The sequence below is a fragment of the Dichotomopilus funicola genome (assembly GCF_033296635.1).
Source record: "Dichotomopilus funicola strain CBS 141.50 unplaced genomic scaffold C8A04scaffold_18, whole genome shotgun sequence".
In the NCBI taxonomy this organism is placed as follows: Eukaryota; Fungi; Ascomycota; class Sordariomycetes; order Sordariales; family Chaetomiaceae; genus Dichotomopilus; species Dichotomopilus funicola.
Window position 1 is genome coordinate 158,649 of NW_026944039.1, and position 15,689 is coordinate 174,337.

General features: G+C 55.4%; 5 protein-coding genes across 5 annotated transcripts in view; 2 read left to right on the forward strand and 3 right to left on the reverse strand.

Moving 5' to 3' along the window:
• Window positions 1-678: 678 nt before the first annotated feature.
• C8A04DRAFT_27112 (uncharacterized protein) lies at window positions 679-1,233 on the reverse strand (the record flags this gene model as incomplete). Its single annotated transcript, XM_062780177.1, has 1 exon — window positions 679-1,233. One exon carries the CDS (start codon window positions 1,231-1,233, stop codon window positions 679-681), a length of 555 nt encoding a protein of 184 aa, XP_062638483.1.
• Window positions 1,234-1,486: 253 nt separating this feature from the next.
• C8A04DRAFT_27113 (uncharacterized protein) lies at window positions 1,487-2,221 on the reverse strand (the record flags this gene model as incomplete). The annotated part of the gene is made up of 1 exon (XM_062780178.1): window positions 1,487-2,221. The coding sequence occupies one exon, from the start codon at window positions 2,219-2,221 to the stop codon at window positions 1,487-1,489; it is 735 nt and encodes a 244-aa protein (XP_062638484.1).
• A 380-nt stretch (window positions 2,222-2,601) lies between these two features.
• Window positions 2,602-4,060, reverse strand: C8A04DRAFT_36044 (glycoside hydrolase; the record flags this gene model as incomplete). The annotated part of the gene is made up of 7 exons (XM_062783389.1): window positions 2,602-2,662; window positions 2,751-3,085; window positions 3,158-3,399; window positions 3,467-3,524; window positions 3,580-3,646; window positions 3,732-3,778; window positions 3,854-4,060. The coding sequence occupies 7 exons, from the start codon at window positions 4,058-4,060 to the stop codon at window positions 2,602-2,604; spliced, it is 1,017 nt and encodes a 338-aa protein (XP_062638485.1).
• A 2,836-nt stretch (window positions 4,061-6,896) lies between these two features.
• On the forward strand, window positions 6,897-7,967 carry C8A04DRAFT_36045 (uncharacterized protein; the record flags this gene model as incomplete). The annotated part of the gene is made up of 2 exons (XM_062783390.1): window positions 6,897-7,146; window positions 7,207-7,967. The coding sequence occupies 2 exons, from the start codon at window positions 6,897-6,899 to the stop codon at window positions 7,965-7,967; spliced, it is 1,011 nt and encodes a 336-aa protein (XP_062638486.1).
• Window positions 7,968-9,133: 1,166 nt separating this feature from the next.
• Window positions 9,134-15,689, forward strand: part of C8A04DRAFT_36046 (peptidase family M1-domain-containing protein) — a gene marked incomplete at both ends in the record, with an annotated part of 7,405 nt that continues 849 nt past the window's right edge. Inside the window, 3 exons of the mRNA XM_062783391.1 lie at window positions 9,134-12,088; window positions 13,548-13,660; window positions 13,732-15,678. Coding sequence (XP_062638487.1) covers window positions 9,134-12,088; window positions 13,548-13,660; window positions 13,732-15,678 — 5,015 coding nt within the window. The remainder of the gene's footprint in view (window positions 12,089-13,547; window positions 13,661-13,731; window positions 15,679-15,689) is intronic.

Sequence of the window (15,689 nt, forward strand, 5' to 3'; positions counted from 1 at the left end):
ACCCAATCTGGGGCGTAAATGGGACCATGCACGGCGCCACAGGTAGTGAGCCGTCTACCACGGCGCCCACGGCCAGCCAGAACGTCCGCGGCATCTCGGGCGACCCACAGACCGGCGCCTACTCCGTCGTCGTCTCAGGGCTGGCGGCCCAGTATCGCGACCACGATCGATCCCCGCTGCGCAGATCACCGACGCCTACACCCGCCGCTGTTCGTTGATCCGCCATCTTATAGAGCCATTGATTCGACCCCCGGACCCCGCTGCGTCGGCCTGTAATGCAGCGCCGGGTCGGGCGTCTATTAGGGCCACAACGGCCCGGCCCCGAGGGATTGGTGGCAGTTTCCTAAGGTTAAGCCCCGTTGCGGTTAATTAACGGGAGGTGTGATCTAGAAGAAATGGTGAACATGTAAAAACAAGTCGTTGCCGTAAACACCAAGTTGTCACAGTAAGCTGCAAATCGTTGCGGTAAACAACCTCACTTCAATACAGTAATTCACAGCCAGAGTTAGGGGTTTGGATTACATTCACAAAGCTACAATGTATCATACAAACACCAACGAGTCCGCCTAAACCATTGTCCACCCCCGCTTCACAACCCCTTCTCTAATCCCCGTGCCCCATCCAGCCATGAGCAGGCCAAAAGCAAAAAGAAGAAAAGAACAAAACCCACGCCGGACTTCACCTCCTCCACAAAATCTCATTATCATCCCCGCCCTCCCCAACCTTTAGCCCAAAAACCCGATCCATCGCAGTGATGATTTCCTCTTTGTCTTCTGACGCCAGCCGAAGGGAATGCAAATACCCAGATGCACTCAACCCCTCCTGATTCCTTACGTTAACATCCACCCCCCTGCTCAGTGGCCGGAGCCAATGGATGATATCTAGCACAGGACGGCTATCATAAAGGAGATTATTCGCCAGCTGTGACAGTGGGGTGTTGCCCTCTTCATCAAGCTTCGTGGGATCGGCACCGGAAATGAGCAGTTCGTACAGGATGGTGTCAAGTGCGGATAGGCGTTTCGGGTTACGGCAGTTGTGGGATTTTTTGCTGTGTGCACCACGGACCGCGCAGGACCAGGCATTGCTCCAAGGGAGGTTGACGATGAAATGCAGGTATTGCTGTGCAGCGGCTTGCGGGTTGCCCTTGATGGGTTGCTCTTTGAGCATCTCTGCGATGCCGAGGTTGGTTGCCTTTGTGACGATAGCCCGCTTAAGGGCGGTTGTTACAGGCATGGTATAGTGGCGTTAATCCTTCCTCGTCTGTTTCATTGACGTCGATGTTTGGGTGGGTGTCGAGAATGTGGGCGACTAACTTGGTCTGGCCCATGCCGGCAGCCTGGTGGAGGACCTGATGGCCATCCGAGTCCGGGTTGCCTCGGTCGCGACCTGATGCCACGCTTGCACCCCGGGATACCAGGCACTTTGCGGCTGCTACTTGCGAGGAGCACGTGGCGATATGAAGAGGTGTGTTGATGACACTGTCGCCTTATCCGTGGGGGTTTGAAGTGTTGGTAATAAAGCTACGGAGATGAACGCAGCGACAAAGTAGATTTGCAGGGGTGTCGATGCCGGCCCCATGGCCGAGAAGGCTATTGATGATGTGAACGTGCCCGGCGCTCACAGTGAGGTGCAGGGCCATGTACTTGCGGATGTACCACCTGTGGTCTGCTAGGTTGTTGTTGTTCGGGTCGAATGGGTCAAGGTACCTGACACCAACTGAGCCGTTGATGTCGACGGGGAACACTTCCAGCGTACTGAGGTCAGCTGTCGCGGCTTCCGCACGCAGTCTGTCGTTATCGTTCAACGTCTTGAGCCGAGTTTTGGAGATGGACGGCCAGTGGTGCGGGTCTGTGTTTGCCAAGTGGGTGGCAGCTTCACGAGCGTCCACAATGATCTCCCACAATTGGGGGGACATTGGGACAACAAACTGGTGGTTGACATCAGCACCGGCTGCCAGAGCTTTGTTGAGTGTCCCTTGGTTTCCCTTGGCCGCAGCCCATGCCAGGGGTAGCGCATGATGACAATGAACCCCGCGAGCGTAAAGAATCGGGTTGACGATAACTTGGAATCGGCGGCAGGTTTGAGAGAGGGCGTTAAGGCCGGCCAGGCCGTCGGAGCAATCCGGCCAGTCGTGCGATCTTGTGTTTTCCTCATCAGGAGGGGAAATAAAATAGCAAATCTTCCAGATGAGCTCAACGGGAGACGTTAAAAACTCCGCCATGATGGTGATATTGGTGTTTTTTTAAGGTTGGTTGGGTTGTAAAGTTGCGATAGTTACGGAGGCTTTAGGATTATGGGTTGCAAAAGTTGACGTAAGAGGCAGTCGGTAAACACGGGCGTTCAAATACTTCACATCAGTTCACATCAGTTCACGTGGAAGGAATGAGGTAACAGACTCCACACAAGTGAACACTTTGATTGTTCAGTTTTGAGCTTCAAGGCAGGAACAATCGGGTTATGTTGTAAGTTTCTCTCGGGGCCTATGCTTTTGACCAACTCCGGACGAACGTAGACACCGTTCATCCGACGTCAGTACAACGCAAGCTCATCTTCACATCCTTCGTGTCCTCCGCCTAGCGATGGACCTCGACACTGTTTAACCTAGAGGTAGGGCAAGATGCTCGGCAAAACCCCAGTGTATGCAACACCGCTGGGAGGTTCCCTTTTGACATGTTAGCAGGGATACAACATTAGAAAAGGGGAGTCGGGGACAAGAAAACAAGAACAAAACACAAGGAAACGAAACATACATCGAGTACATGTAATCACCCCACCACGGACCACCACCCCACCAAAGCCAGCCAGTCCAGACGTCCGAGTTATCCGACATGTACGAAAGCATGCCCGTGATAGCGTCAATGCACTGGGAGTTAGCGCCGCCCGCAAACTCGCCGATGATACCTAGCTTGCCGTTGTCCTTGAGCCACTGCGTCGCGGCCTGGATGCGCTCCTGGCCGATCGTCGACGACACGCACTCCTCGTGGGTGCCTGAGCCGTCGGTGTCGAGGTACTGGTGCATCTCGTAGACGAGCTTGTCCTGGGGGTCCGAGAGAGGGAGGAGGGTCTCGCCGTTGCCGGAGTCGATCTGGGAAGGTTAGTGTTACTTAATACTCTCCTTTCTGTTTGGTTGATTTGGGTGTTTAAGTTAATTACTTACCCAGGTCCAGGCACCGGTGTACGAGTTACCCTCGACAAAGATCAGCTGGGAAGTGGCTCCCGCACCGCGGATGGCGTCAATGGCACCCTGGTTGAGCTGGAACACGAGGTCGTTGTCCATGTCGTGGTACTCGTTGTTGGTGTCAAAGATGACCAGCTCGTTGTCGGCAAAGATGGTCGCCGTCGTGGTCCACCACGCCTTGAAGCCGTCGACATCGGTGATGATGTTGTCATAGTACCGGCCTATGCATGTCAGCCTGAGTCCGATAATACCTGTTCAAACACCGCTGAGATATGGGCGAGTACTGACCAAAGTTGTGCGGGTCCACAATCGCGTAGGCGCCCTTGCCGGTAATGTACGACACGATCTAGTAACACGTCAATTCCAACATTACACAACAGCAAGCCAGGGCAGCATCTTACACCAGTCAGGCCCTCGGAGTAGGTTTCATTGACGGCCCCGGTCAGTTCAGTGGGGACGAGACGCTCCCTGAAAGTTGTCAGTTGAGTCAGTTCATAACTTCATTGGACCGTCGGTCTCCAGCGAACGGCAAATCGGGCATCTCGTGTCTTACATCGAGAAAGGGATGCGGAAGGTGTTGAAACCTTGCGACACGAGCGTCTACCATAGGGGTTAGCAATCATATCCTGCACGTTTTACACCGGCACAGCCAACTAGCACCCTCTGACAACTCACATCAATGGTGGCCTCAGCCGGCCAAGTATAGTCCTTGTTGTACTGGCCCGGCAGCGACGTCTGGCCAAACTCGGCACCCGACTCGTTGACACCGACATGTTGAAACTTGCCGGCACGCTTTGTCGTCTTGGTTGTCTTGGTTGCGGAGGGCGCAGCCAGAGCCGAACCAGCAGCAGCAGCGCCGAGGAACAGATTGAGGAACTTCATGGTGGCGGTGTCGCTGTCGTTGGTGATGCACACAATCCACGGTGTCGTTGCCGAACTAAGTTCACCCCCTCAAGGCGTCCCATGGCGGACCTCTTATATCTAGTTGCGGGCACCCAAGTCTAAGGTAAGTAACCGCCATGTCGTTGTTTCGAGCACCTCGGAGGCGCGTATATCGAGAAACTGCTCGGAAATCCCCCTTCCGTCCCCAAAACCGCGGTACTATAACGTAGATCTTTGCTCGTTATTAACCAGCTCAAACCCGCAATTATGGCTCGTTGCACCACACACAATCCGTCCTACGGGCAAAATACGACGCCACGGAACCACCCGTGCTGCAATCAGCTTCCACAAAAGCTTCTATCCCAGGGGGTTGCTTCGCTGCGCGGGCGCACAGCAGGCCCTCTCGGCGCAAGAATTCGCCTGGCCGTAGTGTAGGGTACTGGGGCGCGCCACATGTCATGCAAATCCCCGGACCGTGGCCGGGCAGCCGGGACGTCACCATGCAACAAAAGCCGGCGTTTTGCGGGGTGAATCAGGGTGAGCGATGGAAACATGTCCCAAAAGGGGTTGCTTCCTCCGCACCACCCCTGAAATTGGGGTCCAGGTATGTGATGCGAATTGTCGGCCTAAAAAGCAGCTATGTAATATGTAGTATTCAAATGATTCGTATGGTTCGTTGGAGTTGTAGAATTCATGAATTGGGTGTTTGGGAGGAAGAAAAGAAGGGAAAAAAGGGGGGGGAGAAAAATGTTTAGAAAAAAAGCAAAGTCAAGAAAAAAAGCGAAGAAAAGGAAATAACTATTCAATTTGACATACCGTATTATGTACACGTTGATTTCACTCAACTTGGGCGTGTCTACATCCACGGCAATGGTTTGAAACTCTTCATGTGCCTTACACCGGTTAGGATGAGTATACTGCCAATCGACCTTACGGCCCGAAAGTCTCGCAAACTACCTCCACATCCATAACTTGACCTTCTGTTTACAACGAAAATGACGCAATGGAAGCTCAAATCGGAAGTATTTTTACGCTCGGAGGAAGGGCCGCCTTACTCAACAGACTAACAACTAGGACTGGGCCGGTGAGAACGGGTGATCATTAGCATCCAACGCCACTCAGTCTATACTCTATTCACTATGCGGCTTGGCAGAACGAGGGTTTGATGAAAGCCTTTCAGGTAGAGTGGATGTTGCACCTCGTTCATCGCCGTCCCCGGCGGCCTCGGAGCGAAGGACGAGATGCAAGGAGAACTATACTCCGAGAGTAGCCTCCCATGAATTATTTCAAGTTTTTAGTGATGGAATAACACGGTCCAGAAAGGCTTCAACCTCTCATCCACGGCTCTTCTGCTCCGAGATTCCCCGTTAGTGAGTTGCTTTTAAAACTCCAACTTCTCGGGCCTTATGTACTTCTGCCAGCAACGTCAAACTAATCTTGTGAGACCAGCAAGCATATCCAGACTCCCCGTTCTTGACTTCCTCAACCGATCCCTCTGAATGGAACAGCGTCTTCTCCGGCTATGGAGGCGAATGACCGGAGTAATGGATGTCATCGACTTCCCCGTCGATGCTGGCTTACCATAAATACGTCTTAATCACCAAATAATTACTGCTTGTATGTGAAAGTCAGCTTCCAGCAGCCTCAAAACCGCTGTCATAATCATTGGCTCGATTCTCTCAAGCCCCAAACAATGAATGATTACTGTATTCTTCCTTCGCCTGCTCGTAGTCTCACAAATTTCGCCTATCCCATATTTCCACGTGCCCAGCCCTCAATGCCCGTCAAAAACGCCCAACGCCCAGCCCGGCCCATGGTGTGGGGCCGCAGGCCGTTCCGTGACCGGGCCGGGTCGGCTGTGAAACAGGGGTGCATGAGGCTGACTGGCGAGGCGTCTGAAGGACTGATTTGAATGGGCGATGGGAATAGGTTTGTGTTTGGATACGAACTAAGAAATATATACATTCAATCCGCTTGTTAGTGCTACGGGGAATGGTAATTACTGCTGCGTTGTAAGTGAACTTATTGTTGGAGGTTATCAACAGCAAACTGCCCTCAATGACGGCAATGGTATCCTTTCGGGCTCGATCCCAATGGAATCGCTGAATAATGAAAGCTACGGAACCCGTGCCGAGCTCGAGATTTCGAAATGCAACGCTGCCCAGTGGTGAGTCTGCCTCCAAGTTTGCCTCGATTAACTACACCTTTGATCCGGTTAGACCTGGCCGCATCGCCGGACATGCCCCTCTGCGTCGCTGCAACCATTCATCAGGACCGATTCGGCTTCCAGGGTAACGCTATTTGAGCCTGGCTTATTCTGCATGTTGTCGCAAAATTGCGAGCTGTCGCGAGAAATCGCGTCGAGCGATGCGCTGCTCCGGAGCTGCCGCGATGCCGATTGGGCGGGGCCGTTGCATCGGTGGTCCCGGGGGAACGGTAGAAGCGCCGTGCTGGGGCCCGGCCCGCGCAGCTCGCCAATCCCGCCAACCCCGAGGCCCCCATTGTTGGCCGGTTGGTTCGAGCAAGCGCTTCGACGACCATCGCGACAAGCTCGTTCGCCCAAATTGGCCAGCACTGCTTCCTGGTGGCTTCTGCAGCCCGATCTGCCGCCGGTGACAAGCCCCCAACATGGAGCACATCTGAAGATGGTGCAGATGAGCTGGAGACAGATCTGCTTGTGCAAGGGGAGGATGCGTGGTGAATTGAGTGGGGGGTGGGCTGGTGAAAAAAATAAAACCAACGGCAGCCGGCCGCTTTTAGGCCCTTCGTCGTCGATTTTGAGGTTGGCACCACGACTGGCCGTTTGTTGGTTTTAAACCGCATTCCAAACTCAAATATGCATACGCAACAGCAACCTGCTGGCGGTGACACCGTGCCTCAGCCTCACGAAGATGGCTCAGATAACGACATCCAAGTACAGTACCTGTGGAACGCCCCTAATGGAGCCCAAGGTGACTTCGCGGACAGTTACACATATGGGGATGACATCCCAATATCGTGGAATGCCTTGAACAACAGCATTTACGACCTCTGGCTCACGAGCTGGACCATCGACCGGTCCGACCCAGTCGCACTGCGCCTGGCAAGTAAGTACGCGATCCGCGGGGCGAGGACAGCGTCCGCGGTAGCTAACATAAATCGAAAAGGGGCGGTAAACCTCACCTACGACGGCAACCTCAAGCTCGTCACTTCAAACCCACCAACGACAAAGCTGGCTAGCGAGTCGCAGTACGCCTTTAGGTTCAAACCACCAACTGATGGCCAGTTTGTGGCCTCAGACCCCGAAATACGGAGTCCTGGTTTCATGCTAGTCGAACCTCTCCACTCAAACCAGCAGAATACCCAACCTCATAGCACAACAACGACCTCATCAACAACCTCAACCGCCGGCCCATCTTCGGCCACTTCCCGCGTTATCCCCACCTGGGCAACAAGCCCAACACCAGCATCAACAACACCAAACGGTTCTTCAGGCCAACGGATGTCACCAGCTGAGGTAGCGGCGGTAATAATCGGGATCATCCTAATCGTATCACTCCTCGTCGCGGTGGAAGTGACCTATCTGCTGTGGCGGCGCAAACGACGGCGCGAGCAAGAGACCAGAGAAGCCGCCATGCCTTCTTCGTCGTCAATCCGAACAAGGCTGAGGCGGCTGGGCAAGGGCGGAGGAGGGGATGGTACCGGGCTGTTTATCCAGGTGCGCGAGGTCGAAAAGATCGCGGATGACGCCCCGTGGATGTCGCCGGAGTTGCCAGGGGACTCGACCTGGGGCGAGAGGTTGGTGCACGAGTTGCAGGGATCGCGGGCAGGGAGTGGGAGCGGGGGATCTGGTGGGGGGAGAGAACCGCCGACGGCGACGTCAATGGCAAACAATTCGGTGGCGGAATTGGAGGCGCGGAGGGGTTGAGGCTGGGGATGTCGCGCGCGGGGTTGGCGATGTGATCAGCGTGAAACACGGTGAAGGTCGTGACGAGAAAGCGTAGTGTACTGTGTATTGAGCTGGAATCTTGGTCGGGGACTCGCCGGAAGTCGATTTGACGATTTGAGCCGGCGCGCTCTCGGCAATGGCGCAACATGTCGCAGAGCTCAGACCTCGTTCCCGGCGTGGCCGAGGTTGTTGCCTTGGAATCGAATGTCTTGAGGCTGTTTGGCGACGGAAGAGTCAGTCACAAGACCGAAATTACAGGGCGTGACAGCCTAACGCCTCGTTTTGGTTCCAGGCCAATGTCTCGGCGTCAGCTTGAGTGGTCTTAACAAAGAACCGCCTAAATTATACCACAAATTGTTAGTGCACACCTGCCCTCTGTTTCACGATGCTAGTGGATGCAACTGCCCTGCAGCGCAGCAGGATCTGCCCCACCTGCCCACCTGCCCGCTCTGCAGCCCTGCCTCCAATTGCAGCAAACGCAGTCCAGGCCCTTGCACCTGCTGCCGTCATCATGGTTCCCCAGCGTTCCATCGCCGTCGTCTCGTCTTGCGTGCTGCGCTGCTCCCGCTCCGTGCTCCGTCAGCAAAAGAAAAGAACCGGCTTCCTGTTGCTGGTTTCTGCCCGTCTCTTCTTCAACCCTCCTTTTGTCTCCCGTCATCTTACGGAATACTTACATTTCACTTTTCTCTTTGCTCCTCTGTTCCTCCTGTATTTCCCCGAGGACGTCCCTTGAGTCGTTCTTTTCCACCAAAACCAGAGCCACCCACTCACACGGCTCGTTGCATGTTTTGTTCGGTCTTGCCGGGATTGTGCATGACAGATTTACGTGCAGATTGTGGATTTTTGCTGCATCTTGGAGACGTGACGACGCAAGCCGGAACGGTCCGACCATTGTTTGCATCTAAGCCCGGCTTATGAGAAAGACGGCCATCTCCGATTTGCCAACCAGCGACATTGCCTCGAGGCGCCCGCCTTAAACAAAGCGAAAGCCCCCCCAAATCAACAAATACACACAGCGCGACCGTTTTCGTCACCACCCCGCAACACCCACTCGCCGATCGCGAATCACGATGCGACGTCCCTCACAGGACTTGGCCGAACCCGCCCGAAATATTGAAGAATCTAACGGGCAACCTTCCACGGACATGACGGATGTGACTCCAGACCGGCCGCTATCGCCGCCCGACGAAGAGATGGAAATGGAACTGGTCGATGGCGAGGTCGAAGAACCGAAGGCATCGACCCCCCCACCACGTATCGCCGCACGGCTCTTCTATCGACCTACGAACCAGACCCGTCGTAAAGATAGCGCTGCATCGTCGCGCCGTAACAGTATTTCGTCGGCGCACTCCCTCTCCTCCCATGGCCGCGGGGCTACTGGCGGGCCGCAGAGCAAGTACATCGCCCAGCATCTTCGCCGGGCTTCGATCCTGGAAGACCGGAAAGCGCGTCTGGCAGATCGGGCCGCCCATGCGGAAAAGGTACGCCTTCGCGCGGCTCTAGTCAAAGCCGTGCCCCGGAACACGAGCGTGAGCGAGGAGAGGGCGTTGGCCGCAGCCCAGGCGCGAGAGCGTAACCTTGCCGAAATTACTGCGGCATGCGCCGAGGAAGTACGCCGGGCGAAAGCCGTCGCCGAAAGTATGAAGGAGAAGCGGGAGCAAGAAATTCGAAAGATGAAGCTCCAGATGGAGGAGCGCCTTGCTGAAGCCGAAAAGAGGAGGGAAGAGCTGCGGAGCCGAAATGCTGCTAAAGTGAAAGGCAGGGAGCGTGGGCAGAGTCTCGGGAACCGCAAGCCGACCTCGGTGGAAGTGATGCCAGAGGTCCAAGAGGGCAAGGAGCGGGAGCCGACACCCCTGACCGAGGAAGCCGCTGCGTCCAGGATTCAATCGTCTTGGAAAGCGACTAAGCGGAGACGCGCTGTCGCCGAATTCTCCGCGCTGGGCCTGTCCCTTGACGCCGTCCGGGAGACATCTTTTGATGAGGTCACCATGCTTTTGTCTCAGGACAAGGTGCTGGCTCTGACGGCCCGTATTCTCCGTATTTGCGGGCTCAATGAGGGCGACCCAGCGTCCGTAGAAGAAATGGCCGCGGTTAGGTCATTTTTGAGCGCCTTCTTGATCTTGGGCCATCCGTCTCAGGTACTTAGCAACAAGGAGGAGGCCGAGATCCAGGAAGAAGCAGCGCCGAGCCCGGGTCACCCGATGCCGAAGGACAATCTTGCGAACCCCCAGTCACAGGAACTGGTCGGTAAGGCCCGAGATCTGCTGGTTTTATTTGAGAACATCCTCGGCCGATTGACTTCTTTCAACAACTACACCCCGCCGCCAGCCCTGCTTGGCGAATTTCCCGAGGTGTACGCCACGTTTTACAACGCCTTGATCGCGTGGAAGGCCCGCGACTCGAGCTCGCTCGTCGACCTCATGGTCATGCAATTTGTTGAGCTCGACGCCATCTGGGAGTCAGTCAAAGACACCACCGACGGCTCCGTTGACCAGGTGTACAAGGAGAGCATTCGAAATAACCAGCTCATCCTTCTCGTCCGAATCAAGAAGTTAGCTGGCGCCTCAAAAGGCAAACAGCTGGTCGCTGACGCCGTTAAGGCTGCTCGCAAGACTAGGGCGAAGAAGCCCGTCGGGGATACAAAGCCTCGTGTGGCTGACCAGTCCGTCACTGAGACGGCCATGGGTGTTCTTGGTGTGGAGGCTACCCACGAACAGGGGCAAACACAAGCTCCGACGCCACCGACGACGCCTTCACGGCGGCCTGAGCCTTTCAAGGTCAGCGTTGTAGTCCCTAACGCGAAGAGTTTGTTGCCAGACAACCGGATCGTTGTCCACGAACTGGCCATCAACAAGGAGTTCCGCACCGAGCCACAAGAGTACCACGAGCAGCAAGAACATCTGCTCGCTCCCCTTTTCCAGGAGATGCGCACCACAATGGAGACCGACAACCAGGAGGCTCATTTCTTCCTTCTCCTTAAGGCAGCCGAACTTATCCGCGACAAGCTCCAGCGGCTGGTGAAGTCGGGCAACTCGATGCACACATTCATTGGGGAACTGCTGGATACTGACATCGCCAAGCGCCAATTCGCGATGGGCAGCTTCTCGTATGAGAAGTTTTTCCACGCCATGGGCACGTTGCTTCCCAAACTCTGTGCCCCCGTCAGGGATGAGGAAGTCAAGACACTCGCGGAGGAAAAGCTGAGCCAGGGGGGCTACGTCGACCGCCTCGAGGCGCTCAACAGTTTTATCGACGTCATGCTCAGTGACTACGCCAACTACCTGCTGCAGCTCGCCGCTCCTCAGCTCGTCGAACAGGCATCAGCATACGAGGCAAAGGCATTTTCTAACGATCTTGAAGCCGGCCATCACGACCTATCCGCCGCCACAGCAGCTTGGCGCACCGCACGCGCGAAGGTCCTCGCCGAGACAGCACGTCGCGATCCGGAGGGTATCAACCACCCAGCCTCACGCCCCACTGCCAACCGGATTTATGCGCAACTGCTCGTTGATCTATTCACGCAGGTCGCCCCCGTCAAGCGCGAGGCTGTGCCGGAGATGCTGCTGCTCGACCACAAGCGCATCCTCGAGGCAGGGCGACTAACCCGCCGCATCATCACAGCCGGGGCGATTCTGTTACAATGCAAGAATCTCCTCAAACGCGATGTGCGTGCGCCCTGGCGGAATGAAGCACAGAGGATCCTAGCTGTGCTGGAGAAACGGGATAACCCGCGCACAACAGACATGACGCAGGATGTGGCCGCCGAAGGAATCGTGGCCGCTCTCGAAGCCGGCCGCTCCATGCCGGCTGCCACTAAACGGCACCTGCGTGGTCTCGTGCATAAGTTCCTCTCTGCTAGTGCCGAGTCAGCCGTCGCCGGAACGGAAGAAGCAGCTGCAACAGCCGCCACAGGCGAACCCAGGGAACCTGTTCTTCGTCTGCTCCTTGGCCGGCTACGCGGACATGTATTGGCCCGGCTGGCCGCGGCGTCGGCAAGCGAGAAGGTGAAGGCTACCAGCACAGCGGGCGAGAAACTCGCCGGACTTGGGCTCGCCGAGTTTGTCGACAAGGTGCGGGATATGGTGGATATGATGGGCCGAGTATCAGTAGTCGATCGGGATGCCCATGGGGCGTGGTGGGATCAGGTTGCCGAAGGAGTGAATGAATGAGTGATGAGGGTTGTTTTTTTTCGGTTGTTTTGTTTGTTTTTGTTTCCGAGGGTTTGAGCAACACTAGCGGGATACAGGAATGGGACATGATATGCCGGTAGGAGGAAACACGAAATGGGATCGTATGGAACTATGGCATGCATATCTTTCTTGGGCATTGGTATGGGACATTGGGACATTGCAACGAGATCGATGAGAGGCATCGAACAGGACATTTTCATGGAGGGGTTTGGCCCTTACTTGGCCGCGCATTGCTTTTCTTTCTTTTTTCCTTTTGATCTGGGTGTGGGTCTCTTGGGTTGCTGGCCTCGGGCTTGGGCTTTTTCTCTATTTTTTCCCTGGGGGGTTCACACAGGCATAGGGAATGATTTGCTCTGCGCTACGTTGGTTGGTCTGCCGTCTCGGCTTCAACATGAGTTGTATTGTTATGCGGGAGAGGCTTCAAGCGTCTTTGGTTTTCCCGGGTTAGTTCAATGGCATCCTTCGCTGTTTATTTTCTTTACCTGCACTTTTACGTGTTGCAAATGTTTGTTGTGTACATTGAGCGCTTGTATCCATTGTTTTGATGCCCCGAATCTGGGTTCCTTCGAGGTTGGTTCCTGGCCCGGATAGCGCCGGGTCTTGGACATTTCCACAAAATTCTCCGCCATTGGAGAACTTCGCGATGCGGCGCTGCAGGTGTCTTGAACCCCACTATTCCCCAACGCGGACCCGCCGATACAGGGGATAACAAGCGGGAGCTCCACTAACCACGAGAGTTGAACCCCTCCTTCCCAACTTGTCCCCAGAAGGGGAAGCTGTGGTGATGAATTTTTCACGCTCACATTCCCGTTTGGGATTGTTCGTCTAATTTTGTGTCTTTGTGTTACGTTTCTTCTGGCGTCATCTGGTCTGCTCGGTTTTTCTCCCTCGCCGAATCTTGAGTCGGTCCGTGACGCCCCAAGCCGACCTTGGCTCGTCCCTTGTGTTTGGATTACCCGCCCTGATTCCAAACGATTTGCCCCTGTATCCCGCCTGCCATCTCTGTCAGCTTGAGCTGCACATGGAGTGGGGTCCGGCCTGAACACCCGACGCCAAACAAACTCTCTGACTGATGAGCTCCCCACGGATTCTTGCCCGAGCCAGGCTTTTAACTCCAAGTTCATCTCTGTTTCCCAATTCTCGCTGCTTTGTTCAACACATTTCCCGAGTCTCCCGGCCTGCAGTAGCTGTTCGGCCTACCATTGCCAGCTTCAGGCAGCTTTCGTCGGCCCTGTCTCCTCGACCATCGACGTCATCGGTGACAAGCTCTCGACGACTATCGCCCCTCCGCCCCGCATCTGCTTGTGCTACCCCCCTCCTACCTGTGTTGTCTCGCCGCTACTGCTCCCACGCTTCGTTCCGACATAAGCTTGCCAATATGACGGACCGAGATATCCTTCCGGATTATTTCAAGGCGGTCCACTATAACCTGGTGATTAGCGACTTGGACTTCAAGAATTGGTCCTTCAAGGGCAGTGTCCGGTAAGTTGGGGATGGTCTCAAGCTTGGGAGGCCACAGAGTTAGGAATTGGGAAGTTGGTTCGCTCTAACAGCCCCAGTATCGATGGTGAGATCGTCCAGCCGACCAAGGAGATCGTGATAAACACGCTGGAGCTCAAGCTGCTCAACTCCAAGGTCGTCGTTACCGAAGCCAAAAGCGATCAAACATGGGAGTCCACGACGTTTGCCGAAGACACCAAGACCCAACGGTCGACCATCACCTTCCAACAAGAGCTCCCCGTGTCCGCCAAAGCGTCCCTGATCATTGACTTCATCGGCCTGCTCAACCACGACATGGCCGGTTTCTACCGCAGCCAGTACAAGCCCGCCGTCCCGGCTGCCGCAAGCGTACCCCGCGACGACGAGTTCCATTATATGTTGAGCACGCAGTTTGAGGCCTGTGATGCCCGCCGTGCTTTCCCCTGCTTTGACGAGCCGAATCTCAAGGCGACCTTTGACTTTTCCATCGAAATTCCCGACGACCAGGTCGCTCTCTCCAACATGCCCCAGAAGGAGACAAAGTCTTTGGGTGGGGGGAAGAAGCTTGTCTCGTTCGAGCGGAGCCCAGTCATGAGCACATACCTCCTGGCGTGGGCCGTGGGCGATTTTGAGTATGTCGAGGCCTTTACAGGCCGCGAGTACAACGGGAAGAAGCTTCCCGTTCGGGTCTACACAACCCGTGGGTTGAAGGAGCAGGGTCAATGGGCGCTGGAACATGCGCCCAAGATCATTGACTACTTCTCGGAGCAGTTTGAGATCGACTACCCTCTGCCCAAGAGCGACATTCTCGCCGTCCATGAGTTTACCCATGGCGCCATGGAGAACTGGGGTCTTGTGACCTACCGGATGACGGCTATCTTGTTTGACGAGAAGCTGTCCGAGGCGCGATTCCGTAACAGGGTCGCTTACGTCGTAGCGCATGAACTTGCCCACCAGTGGTTCGGGAATCTTGTCACCATGGACTGGTGGGACGAGCTGTGGCTCAACGAGGGGTTCGCTACCTGGGCCGGTTGGTTGGTGACGGATCATCTCCACCCCGACTGGGAAGTGTGGCCGCAATTCATCAACGAGGGCATGGACGAGGCGTTCTCCCTCGATAGCGTCCGGTCTTCGCACCCTATCCAGGTTGAAGTCCGTGATGCTCTTGACGTCAACCAGATCTTCGATAAGATCAGCTACCTCAAAGGCTGCTCCATGATCCGCATGCTGGCGGCCAACCTTGGCAACAAGACCTTCCTCAAAGGCATTGCTATCTATCTCAAGAAGCATGCCTATGGAAATGCCAAGACGCAGGCCCTGTGGGACGCTCTCAGCGAGGCTTCGGGCGTCGACGTCAACACTCTGATGAAGCCCTGGATCGAGAAAGTGGGCTTCCCGGTGCTGACTGTGTCTGAAGGCAAGCAACAGATTTCCGTCAAACAGTCCCGTTTCCTCTCCACCGGCGATGTCAAACCTGAGGACGACCAGACCACCTGGTGGGTGCCCCTAGGCGTCAAGGGCAAGATCGGTTTGCAAGGCGTCGAACCCCTCACGCTCACGACCAAGGAGTCGACGATCGACGGTGTCAGTGAGGAGTTTTACCAGCTCAACGCCAACGCTACTGGCTTCTACCGGGTTAACTATCCTGAGTCACGCTTCAAGCTCCTCGGTACCCAGCTGGACTATCTTACCACCGAGGACAAGATCTTCATCACCGGGTCTGCTGCCGATCTCGCCTTCTCCGGCTATGCCACCACCGCGTCGTTGCTGTCGTTCATCCAGGGGCTGAAGAGTGAGACCCACTACCGTGTACTCAGTCAGGCCCTTGACTCGATTGCAACCCTCAAGTCCATCTTTGGCGACGACGAGCAGATCAAGGCCGGGTTGGAGAAGTTTACGCTCGAGCTGATCGACAAGGCATTGAAGCAAGTCGGCTGGGAGGCCGCTAAGGGCGAGGACTACAACAAGAGTTTGCTGCGCAAGCGCTTGCTTATCACTGCTATTGCCAATGGACATGAAGAGTAAGCATACT